Source organism: Chiloscyllium punctatum, chromosome 4 (assembly GCF_047496795.1).
Source record: "Chiloscyllium punctatum isolate Juve2018m chromosome 4, sChiPun1.3, whole genome shotgun sequence".
Classification (NCBI taxonomy): Eukaryota; Metazoa; Chordata; class Chondrichthyes; order Orectolobiformes; family Hemiscylliidae; genus Chiloscyllium; species Chiloscyllium punctatum.
This window is the reverse complement of record NC_092742.1, coordinates 23,337,403-23,349,642: the sequence shown is the minus strand read 5'-3', so window position 1 is coordinate 23,349,642 and position 12,240 is coordinate 23,337,403. Positions and strand designations below refer to the sequence as shown.

General features: G+C 41.0%; 1 protein-coding gene across 3 annotated transcripts in view; it reads right to left on the bottom strand.

Annotated features, from left to right (window-relative positions):
• Positions 1 to 12,240, bottom strand: part of setd3 (SET domain containing 3, actin histidine methyltransferase) — a 172,604-nt gene that overhangs the window by 139,951 nt on the left and 20,413 nt on the right. For 2 of the 3 annotated variants that reach the window (XM_072568251.1, XM_072568253.1), the window contains 2 exons: positions 3,635 to 3,741; positions 277 to 369 (listed from right to left, as the gene is read on the bottom strand). In XM_072568251.1, the coding sequence (XP_072424352.1) occupies positions 277 to 369; positions 3,635 to 3,737 (196 nt within the window). In that variant the 5' untranslated portion in view covers positions 3,738 to 3,741. Of the gene's footprint in view, positions 1 to 276; positions 370 to 3,634; positions 3,742 to 9,633; positions 9,703 to 12,240 lie in introns of those variants that run through there. The other variant, XM_072568252.1, reaches the window with a different exon arrangement.

Sequence of the window (12,240 nt, the reverse complement as noted above, 5' to 3'; positions counted from 1 at the left end):
CCCTATGGTCTGGCGAGACTATGGCGACTTTACCTTTACTCCTGATAATGTGACTAAAATTGAGAGCAGAAAGCTATACAAAAAAAAACTCAGAACCTTAAAACTGCAGCATAGTAAATTAAACCTTCAGTATGTTATGTTACCTTGTACACACCATTTTCAATTTTATACTACTTCTTTTGCTGGCTAGCGATGACAGTGATGTGCAATCAGATGAGTTTGTTTGTGAAACAAAAGAAAATAATTCATGCAAAAGAGGAAATCAATCATAATTACCTTTTTGTTTTTTACGGATTTTCTCAACCAAGCCACGGATCTGCACGTATTCTTCCCATTCCTTTCCAGGTACTGTGGAAGGATTGCTACATTCTTGAAAAGAAATAAAAAATAAAAAATATTGTATTACAAGCCTGAATGCTGATAAGCTGAAGCATCTATAATATTTCACCCTAGGTGGACAGTGAATTAGATATTTGGCCTTTTAATTGTGGCCAACTTTTAACTGTCCACTTTAAAATCTACCTAAAAAATAAAAGAAGAATGTCTCTTCTTCCCTCCTGTTAAAGATAACCCCTCTATCACATCCATGTGAATTAGCCTATCCAGATTCAATAATCATTTTGAAGATTCATACCAGACGAGAAACATTAATTCTGTTTCTCTCTCCACATTTGCTTCCAGAGCTGCTGAGTTTCTCCAGCATTCTCTGCACTGGTTGTCAATTATCATTCACTTTTAGTGGGTGTCAACTTTACAAATATACCCTTAATTCAGCATTAACAGGCACAGAGGTTTCCAACTGAATCAAGCAAGGCCACAAGGGTAGCAAACAGAAACCTTGTTGGGACAGAGATGAACAGAGGTTGAGGTCAGGGCCTACTTTAAGCTTCCCTTTCAAAACATTTTCAACTAGGCCAGTTCTTGGGGTAGCAAATTCAGCCTTAGTTCTTGGGTAGCAAATAGCCTGGAAAATACTTAAAAGAGGAGACAAGGCAGATGCAGGTAATATGTTCCCCTTTGTTGAGGAGTCTAAAATTAGAGGGCACAACTTCAAAATGAGGGGGATGCCACTTAAGTCTGAGATGAGGAGAACTTTCTTTTCATTCAGAGAATTGTAAACTTTTGCAATTCTCCACCACAGAGGGCTGGGAAGCTCAGTGTTTGCATATGTTTGCGATATAAATCAATGAATTTCCAACAACCAGTGATATACATTGATATGGTCTTGTGGGTTGGGGGTGGAGTTGCTGTGTAGAAGGCAATGAAGTGTTAAGTCAATCATAAATATACTGAATGTTGGGGCAGGCTCAATAGGTTGAAAGGTCAATTGTTGTTCCAGTGTTCTTGAATACATAATATTTAATATGAGGCATGCTTAAGGTTTGTGAATCTGAAAACAGACAGAGCCTCAAAGAATACAAAGATAGCAGGAAAGAACTCAAACAAGGAATTATGAAGGTTAAAAGGGGTCACAAAAGGTATTTGGCAAACTGAATTACGGAAAGTCCCCAGGTGTTTTATACATACGTAAGGAGCAAGAGGGTAGCTCGGGAAAGGGTAGGTCCACTCAAGGACAAAGGAGAGAATTTCTACATGGAGCCACAGGAAGTGGGTGAGGTCCTTAATGAGAAGGACATTAGTAGATGGTGAGTCTTGGGAGGAGAATGTTGATATTCTGGCATATGTCAATATAAAAAAGGAGGCGATTGGTGTTTTACAAAACATGAAGGTAGACAAATCCCCATGACCAGATGGGATCTATCCCAGAAAGCTGAAAGATGCAGGTGAGGAAATTGTTGGGGCCTTGTATAAAACCTTTGTGTTCTCTTTAATCACAGGAGAGGTCCCAGAGGGCTAAGATTAGCCAATAGCATTCTTTTATTTAAGAAGGGCAACAGGGATAATCAGGGAAATTACAGACCAGTGAGCCTTACATCAGTGGTAGGGAAATTATTGAAGATGATTTTTAGGGGTGAGATTTACTCACATGTGGAAAGATATAAATTTATTAGCTTTGTGCAAGGAAGGTCATGTCTTACAGATTTGATTGAATTTTTTCAGGAAGTGACAAAAATGATTGATGAGGGCAGTTTGGAAGCCTGCATGGACTTCAGCATCTTTGACAAGGACCCTCATGGCTGGCTGATGCAAAAGATGAAGTCACAGGATATTCACACTGAGCTGTTAAGATGGATACAGAAGTGGCTTATTTATGGAAGAGAGAAAGTAGCAGTGTAAGGGGGTTTTTGTTTTGACTGGAGATCTGTGACTAGTAGTGTTCCACAAGAATCAGTGCTAGAATTCCTGTTGTTTGTAGTATATATAGTTATTTGCAAGAAAATATAAGTGGTCTGATTAGTAATTTTGTGGACAACACAAAGTTTGGAGAAGCTGCGGATAGCAAGGAGAATTGTCAGGGAATACAGATAAGCTGGAGATTTGGATGGAGTTTAATCCAGACAAATGCAAAGGAATGCATTTCGGGAGATCTCATATAGGAGTGAAGTATACAGTAAACGGCAGAACCTTTAAGAACATCAACATACAAAAGGATCTCAGCGTACAAATCCACAGTGGCAACACAAGTGGATAAGGTGGTCAAAAAGGCATTTGGCATACATACCTTCATCAGTCAAGGCACAGAGTACAAAAATTGGCAAGCCATGTTGCAGGTGGATAGAACTTTAGTTAGGTCATATTTAGAATGTTGAGTACAGTTCTGGGCATCATACTATCTGAAGAATATAGGAGGCTTTAAAGAGGGAACAGAAGCAGTTTATACAGGAGGTTACCTGGTTTGGAGGATATTAGCTAAGAGGAGAAATTTTCACTTGAACATCAAAGGATGAGGAGAGACCGGATAGAAGTTTACAAAATTATGAGTGGCATGGATAGTCAGAGTCTTTTTCCAAGGGTAGAAATGTCAATTATTATGCGATGTAGGTTTAAGGTAAAAAAGGTGGAAAGATTAAAGGAGATGTGATAGGCAAGTTCATTTTTTACAAATAGGGTGGAAAGTGCCTGGTGTGCTGCCAGAGGAGGTGGTGGAAGCAAGTACAATAGCAAAGCTTAAGAGGCATCTTGACAGATGCATAAATAGACAAAGAATAGAGGATAGCGATCGGACAGAGGCAAATTATTCTGTTCATCCGTTAATCTTCAATCTTTTTTGGCTTCAATAACTTATTTCCTGCTGGATCTGATCTTTGGTGGCCTGCTTTAGATTTCCTTGACCCAAGACATTACCTCACTTCCTTTATTTAAATCCAAGTCTTCAATGTACAAATATACATTTCCAGATTTGGTACTCAGAAATTCAATCAACAATTTTCTTTGATTTGTGAAAAATAACTTAGTGGCACAGCTTTTCAAAAAGATTACATTTGTCAAATGATTCTGAATCTCCAAACAATTTTCCTACACTGAATACAATCAAACTCATGAGAAACTAACTTTTATGTACAGGTGAAAAATAGGTTAAAATAAGGCAGTCTGTTGTCACACCTCAGGCAAGGTGCAAAGCAAACTGTTAAACGTTTTTTTTTCTCCTAGGGATAAGTTAAAACTACCTATGATGACAACTTAAAATTATATTGTGCTACAAGATTTCTAATTCAATTCAAAGAATACTTACTTTGCAGCAATTCTGTTATCAGGTTCATTATTTCTTTCGTAGAAACTGTTGCTGTCGCTCCACCTCCTGATTTCTGTGTTTTGACTCTACTTTTCTTGCCCATTGCTCTGTTGTAAAATAAAGCAACACAAACATCTCACATTAAATAAATCTCTGAAAAGGCCATGGTATGCCACAGTTATCCCCTCAATTATTACAACACTTTTTTTGAGGAAAGTTAGGCTTCAAACATCTTATTGTTGCAATATGTCTATCTTATTGTGTGAATCCATAAATGTGTAAGAAGACCTGCAGCTTAAAGCTGAAAATTCTCCTCAAAGTTAAGAAGTCAGTCAGTATTCAACAGTCTTCAAAACTTAAACTAATAATTATTCTGGTGAAAGGTCACAGTTGTAATTTATTACCAGGCAGCCTTTCTACCAAAGTAATAAATGAAAGAATATGAAAATTATGTTAGCCTTCCAGAGCAAGGGATCGGTGTGCAGGGATTCATATAAGGTGTATGTTAAATGAGCACGACCATAATTGCATTAAAGGGAGCAAGATACAACCACAAATCCTGCAAGGATAAATGGGATGAACACCCAAAAGGTGAACAATAGAATAGTGGCTCAAGAGAAATCTATTTCAGTATTCCTTATAATTTATATGAACAAGCTGGATTCATTGCTTGATGCAAACTGGCATAATTTTGAAATTATTAAAAACTGGAGGCAAGAATGGTCAAAAACCTACCAAAGTAAAGCAGCCAAATGTAACTGGACCAAGTTATGAGAAATGAAATTCAGTATAAGTAAATGAAATATTAACAGAGAAAGAACAATTGAGTGACAGATGGAACTTATGTATAGCTAGAGGTAAACCTTAAAAAAAAAGTGATTTAAGGAGATGACGAGACACAGAACTTAAAATGTCCAGCAGTTACACTGCAGCAACATCAAACCAACATAATGTATGTCTATGTAGCCAAAACTGTGGAGCACAATCCAATTGAGGTACTGTTAAGACTGTGCAATATTTTTGTCAGATTATGCACTAAGCACTGATTTTAGTCACTGAAGAGGAGAATGACACCCTTACTCTTAATGTGGAATATAGAAAAAAAAAACAAAGCTCCTTTGATGTGACAGAGGCCTGCATTACATTCAAAGGCTGGACTATTCAATCTTAAAAGCATTAACGAGATGGAAATCTTATTATGTTTTTTTTTAAATAAGTAAACGTTTCAAGACAAAATTGTAATAGTAAGTAAGGAAAACCAGCAAAAAGGCAAACTTTGTTTAAATTCATTCACAGAATGTTGGTATCACTGGCATGGTCAGCATTTGTCCCTTATTCTAATCGACCTTGAGAAGATGGTGGTGATTGGACTTCTTGAAGCACAACAATTCCTTTTTGTGAAGATACTCCCCACAATAATGTTAGTGAAGGATTTGCAGAATTTTTACCCAATGATTAAAAAAACCCAATACATTTCCTAGTCAGGTTGATGTGCTACTTTCGAGTGCATTTTGTAGGTGTTACTTTTCCCATTAATGTCTTGCCTTTGCTTTCTCGGGACAAAGCCATGGGTTCCAAGGGTGCGAGTGAAACATTTTTGGTGAGTTTCCAGTTCGTGGGTCAGATTATTGCCAATGCTTTGGAGCAAAAAAAAGAAAATTACAACACAGAGACAGGCCCTTTGGAACATCCAAACCTGTGCTGATCCTACTTTTTAAAGGATCTATATCCCTCTGCTCCCTGCCCATTCGTGTATCGGTCTAGATACATCTTAAATGATGATAATCATGCCTGCCTCTATCGCCTCCACTGGCAAAGCATTCCAGGCACCCACCGCTCTCAGTGGAAATGTAGGGAGTGAACATTTTAGATGGTGCTTCACCCTGCATGATGTGGAGCTTCTGCAATGGTGTCAAAGCTGTGCTCATCCAGGCAAGTGGAGGGTATTTCTTCACTTTGCTGACCTGCACCTTGTGGTTGGTTGAGGAGTGAGGGAGTGAATCACTTACGTCAAGATAATCTAACCTCCTGTCTGTTCTTGGAATCAAAGTGTTTATGCGGCTGATCCAGTCAAATTTCTGGATAATGGCAACCCCTATGATAATAGAAATCTCATAATAATGCCGTTAAATATCAAGGAGAAGGGGTGAGACATTCTCATTGCTCAGATGATCATTATCCAGAACTTAATTAAATGTGAATGTTACTAATCATAGATTATTCAGTGACAATGAATGTTGTCCGGGTCATACTTTGTTATTTAAAAAATGTACTTTATTCATAAAAAGTCTTTATATACATAATCACTAGAGCAGTTCAATTCTGTACAGTCTACACATATGGAGACCAAAACAAACCCAAGGCATTTCTTACTTACAAGATTAGATTTACATAAATTTGAGGCACCAGGAGGGCCCAATAACTGAATGGACACCTAAGGTTACTTTGGCAGAAAGACCTTAGATGGTGGTCTTTCCCCACTGCACCTTGGTGGAAGCTGCACCAAGCTTTTGTGCATCCCTCAGGACATAGTCCTGGTTCTTAGAATCTGCCAGTCTGCAATACTCAGTCAAGTTCAACTCAGTTGCTCGGGAATACCAACGAGTTTCGGGCAAGTCAAAGGGCATCTTTCATGAATTGATGGCCCTCCAGACCAGTCAATGTTTGTCTCAATACGCGTCAAGAGGAATAGCAGAGTCCTACATCACGGTGCTGCTTGGGACAAACCTCGACAAAAACCACTGCATCTCTCTCCGGACGTCCTTCGTGTAGGCACGTTCTAGCAAAAGATGTGTGACAGTCTCTCACCCCCAAAGCTGCTTCGAGTGCTGCAGAAAGTCAGGCCGTATACGTAAAACCTCATAGGCAAATCAGGGCAGGACTTCCACACTTAATAGTAAGGCCTTGGAGAGTGGTTACTGAACAAGACACCTTGGAGTGCAGGTTCACAGTTCTGTGAAAGTAGAGTCGCAGTATGCTTGTCTTTATTGATCAGTGCATTGAAAATAGAAATAAAAAATGTTGCATCTCTGCAAGACAGTCTATTGGAATACTGTGTGCAATTCTGGTCTCCCTGCTATAGGAAGGATGTCGTGAAACCTGAAAGAGTTTAGAAGGAAGTCTTCAGGGTTGAAGGATTTTAGCTATAGGGACAGGCTGAATAGGATGGGGCTATTTTCACTGGAGCATCAGAGACTGAGGGGTAACCTCAAAGGTTTATAGGATCATGAGGGGCATGGATAGGGTAAACAGACAAGGCCTTTTCCCTGGGGTGGAGACGTCCAAAACTAGAGAGCATAGGTTTAAGGTGAGAAGGGAAAGATTGAAAAAGGGATCTAAAGGACAACTTTTTCATGCAGAGGGTGGTGCGTGTATGGAATGAGCTGCCAGATGAACTGATGGAGGCTGGTACAATTACAACATTTAATAAGCATCTGAACAGGTATATGAATAGGAAGAATTTAAGAGGGATATGGGCCAAATGCTGCTAAATGTGACTAGATTTATTTAGTAAATTCGGTCAGACCAAAGGGTCTGTTTCCATACTGTACAGCTCTATGACTCTATAAATTTAGATTAGATTAGATTACTTACAGTGTGGAAACAGGCCCTTCGGCCCAACAAGTCCACACTGACCCTTCAAACAGCAACACACCCAGACCCATTCCAATACATTTAACCCTTCACCTAACACTACGGGCAATTTAGCGTGGCCAATTCACCTAACCTGCAGATGTTTGGACTGTGGGAGGAAACCGGAGCACCCGGAGGAAACCCACCCAGACATGGGGAGAATGTACAAACTCCACACAGACAGTTGCCAGAGGCGGAAATTGAACTCAGGTCTCTGGCGCTGTGAGGCAGCAGTGCTAACCACTGTGCCACCGTGCTGCCCTAAATTTAGGTCGTGCCCTTCTCACCATTAGCCAAGCAATATCTTGGTGCTTTTTGGAAGATTCTGGTGATGAGGCATTCTTTGATATTGACAATCTGCTAAGGGAACAACCAGAAGGTATCCACCTTCTCCTTATCCTGCAGGGTCTCGAGGATGCTACACACTGACCACTTCCTGACGGACTTGTGGTCAAAGGTGATTTTCTTTGCAAATTTCTCCACGAAGGATAGGTGATACAGAACTGCTTGGTTACTTGGAGTGTTCTGAAGTGCAGAGGCCAGTCCCATCCTTCTCAACAATGGGTACAGTTAGAACCTCGGTACTTAGTGGCACGGTGTTTGTGTACTGAGGGTTTACATGCAGCTTGATGCGGCCGCACATAATAGTGACCATCAGGATGAGTGCAGCATAGGGTACATTCTTCCCCCTGCTTATCAAGAGCTTTGCACATGTGAGACATGGTCCATCTTAGACCTCCAAATTAGATTTGATTAGATTAAATTAGATTCCCTACAGTATGGAAACAGGTCCTTTGGCCCAACAAGTCCACACTGACCCTCCGAAGAGTAACTCATCCAGACCCATTTCCCTACCCTGTATTTACCCCTGACTAACGCACCTAACACCACAGGCAATTTAGTGTGTCCAATTCATCTAACCTACACATTTTTGGATTGTGACTGCAATGGTGCAAGTTCTAATAATGGGCCATAACTGCACCATGTTCAGCAAGGCATTTGATAAGGTTCCCCACAGTAGGCTATTATACAAAATGCAGAGGAATGGGATTGTGGGAGACATTGCAGTTTGGATCAGTAATTAGCTTGCTGAAAGAAAACAGAGGGTTGTAGTTGATGGAACATGTTCATCTTGGTGTCCAGTTACTACTGGCGTACCGCAAGGGTCGGTGTTGGGTCCACTGCTGTTCGTCATTTTTATAAATGACTTGGATGAGGGCTTAGAAGGGTGGGTTAGTAAATTTGCGGACAACACTAAGGTCAGTAGAGTTGTGGATAGTGATGAAAGATGTGGTAGGTTGCAGAGAGACATAGATAGGATGCAGAGCTGGACTGAGAGGTGGCAAATGGAGTTTAATGTGGACAAGTGAGAGGTGATACACTTTGGACAGAGTAATTGGAATGCAAAGTACTGGGCTAATGGTAAGACTTTTGGGAGTGCAGATGAGCAGAGAGATCTCTGTGTCCATGTACACAGATCCCTGAAAGTTGCCACCCAGATTGACAGGGTTGTTAAGAAGGCATACAGTGTTTTGGCCTTTATTAATAGAGGGATTGAGTTCCGGCACCAGGAGGTTATGCTGCAGCTGTACAAAGCTCTGGTACCGCCACACTTGGAGTATTGTGTACCTTTCCGGTCACCACATTATAAGAAGGATGTGGAAGCTTTGGAAAGAGTGCAGAGGAGATGTTGCCTGGTATGGAAGGAATGTCTTATGAGGAAAGGCTGAGGGCCTTCAGGATGTTCTCGTTAGAGAGAAGAAGGTTGAGAGGTGACTTAATAGAGACATATAAAGATAACAGAGGGTTAGATAGGGTGGACAGGGTGAGCCTTTTTCCAAGTATGGGAACGGCAAACATGAGGGGACACAACTTTAAAATGAGGGGAGACAAGTATAAGATAGATGTCAGAGGTAGTTTCTTTACTCAGAGAGTATTAAGGGTATGGAATGTTTTGCCTACAACGGTAGTAGATTCGCCAAGTTTAAGTGCATTTAAATCGACATTGGACAGGCATATGGACGTACATGGAATAGTGTAGGTGGGATGGGCTTCAGATTAGTATGACAGGGCGGCGCAACATCGAGGGCCAAAGGGCCTGTACTGTGCTGTAATGTTCTATGTTCTAACAGAGAGAGTACCTCACATCTGATGACCAGATTTTATACCTACAGCGGAGAGAGAGTGTGGTGCTTCCAAAAGCCCAGTTTCTGCCTCACCTTGGCAATATACTCCTCCCAAGTTTTGGCACACACCCTGGCTCTTCAGACTAATTTTCGCAGGTCTTTCAAGTAATCTGGCCTGACTGCAAAGGGGGTTAAAGGATCGGTCGACTGAGTTCCCAAAGAACATGGCCTTTCTCTTACCTCAATTTACCTTAGCTCCCAAGGCAAATTCAAACTGGTCACAGATCTTCATGAATCTGTACACTGAATGGATCCGAGAGAAAACAGCGATATCAACTGTGTAGAGGGAGGCTTGGACCAGCAGGCTTCCGCTGCCTGCAAGAGTCATCCCTCTCAGGCTTGCATCCTGGACTCAGCAAAAGGCTCTGTACAACACAAAACCAAGGCAGGAAAGAATGGGCAGCCATGCCTGACGTCAGACCTGATCTCAAAACTTCAAGACCCAGGTCTCAGATCCACCCTTTGCAACTGGATCCTCGGCTTCCTGACCCATAGACCGCAGTCAGTGAAAATACACAACTGCAGGTAACGCTAAATACTGGAGCCTCCCCAAGGATGTGTTCTCAGTCCCTTACTGTACTCCCTGTACACCCACGACTGTGTAACCAAATTCCGAATGAATGCCATCTACAAGTTTGCTGACTACACCACCTGGTAGGACGGATATCAAACAACCATGAGTCAGAATACAGAAAGGAGAGAGAGGGCTCAGTGACGTGGTGCAATGATAACAACCTCTCTCTCAATGTCGGCAAAACAAAAGAACTGATTATTGCCTTCAAAAAGAAAGGAGGAGTACACGCCCCCATTAACATCAACAGAGCGGAGGTTAAAGAGCGTTAAGTTCCTAGGAGTGATGATAACTGACAAACTATCCTGGATTTTCAGAGGTGTGACGGACAAGGCGGCACAACAAGAAGCCTCTTCTTCCTCAGGTGGCTCAGGAAATTTAGCATGGTTATAGAACCCTCACCGACTTTCACAGATGCACCATAGAAAGCAAACTGTCCAGGTGCATAACAGCCTGGGATGGCAACTGTTCTGTCCAGGACTGTATGAAACTACAGAAGTTGGTGTGCACAGCCCAGACCATCACGGAAGCCAACCACCCATCCATGGACTCCATTTACATGTCTCGTCACAGAAAGGCTGCCAACATTATCAAAGACCCACCTCACCTCAGTAATGCTCTCCTATAACCTGTCCTGTCAGGGAGAAAAGATGCGGAAGCTTGAACACATGCACTAGCAGATTCAAGAAGAATTTCTTATCTGTACCCTCTAACTTCAAATAATATTGATCTTGTTAATGTTGATCTTGCTTTGTGCATATCCTGTGCAATGTAACCTTTATGCCTTACTTTGTCCAAGTTTTTTTACCCTATGATATGTATGTCCTTGCTTACGAGGAACTGCCTGAACTACTCACAAATAAAGCTTTTCACTGTACTTAGGTACACATGACAATAAATCAAATCAAGCAATCTAAATCTGCCAGAATCAAAAACATTTTATCAGCATCCTCTTTCTTGGTAAGCAAGGACAGGAAGTGCTCATCAGGTATTATAGCCTCACCCTGTGCTTCTAAGTTCATATCATTCTCTCGGTCTGACTCCACCTCTTAATACTGGCTTACCCTTCACATGCTGGTAGAAAACTTTTGGATTCCTTTTTATGTTGGCTGGATTTACTGGCACAGCAACTGCAGGAGGTACCCTCACATGCCAGTGTCAAGAGGTGTACCAGCAACATGGAAAGTGTCCAGTGGCTGAGAGAGAGGCAGTCAGCTGGGTGACCAGTGGGACAGTGAGAGAAAGATAGCAGCAAAGACTGCAATACTTCTGGCTCTGGTTTCATTGTGGTTTTGGCAACAGTTATTGTATGAACAGAACCAACTTCTGTGGCAGGGGATTCACCATTTATGTCAACTCTTATTTCATAATTTCTCACTGCCTTCTAATTAAACAGCTCGAAAGCCCTCTGACATTAGTTGGGGCTAAAAGGAGGAAGGATGATGCAAAAATGGAAGACCAGGTTACTAAAGAAATAGACCATCAAGAGCCTTAATGCTGAAAATCATTGAAAGCTTGGCAATAAACGATTCTTCACATACATGCTGCAAAGAACAAAGTGACCATCTACAGAAGGTATTGTCATAAGCAAAAGGGAGATTACAATAGAATTACTAGGCACCAGATTAAAGATGTTAAGAGGTGGAGGCTGTGAAAACAGTTGCAGATTAATACCATGGACACAAAAGAGCAGAAAGCTAATATAAATAGGAAATCAGTAAAACAATAATTACCAATGTAATGAAGTGTACAACCAAATGTTTACTCCCTTGCCATATAATTTCAAGTCAATGCCAGTCAAGTCATTTGACAAGATATGCCTCATCCCAATAATAGGTTTCTGACAGAAATGTACAAGTTTTAAAAGTGTCTTTTTTAGATACTGAATAAGGTAGTGCTTCAACTCCAAACAGCAGCCTGCTATATGTCATGTTCCAGCAGCTAGGCAAGTTCTGATCAGGTATATCCAAGCAAATGGGTATCAACTTTCTTTCAGAACCCAAATGCTGATACAAACTTAACAACATTATTGTTAAATAAACTCAAGACAGTTCTGGAACTTGTTGAAGCAATTATTGCCTCCACAAAAAGATAGTTTTACACAACTTACCACGAAATACACAGTATCTCACAATTTGTAAGGATCCAGTTTAACACTTACTGGTCAAATTTCATTCCTCAAGCTTCTCTTTCTGAAAATGAATCCTATTTTATCA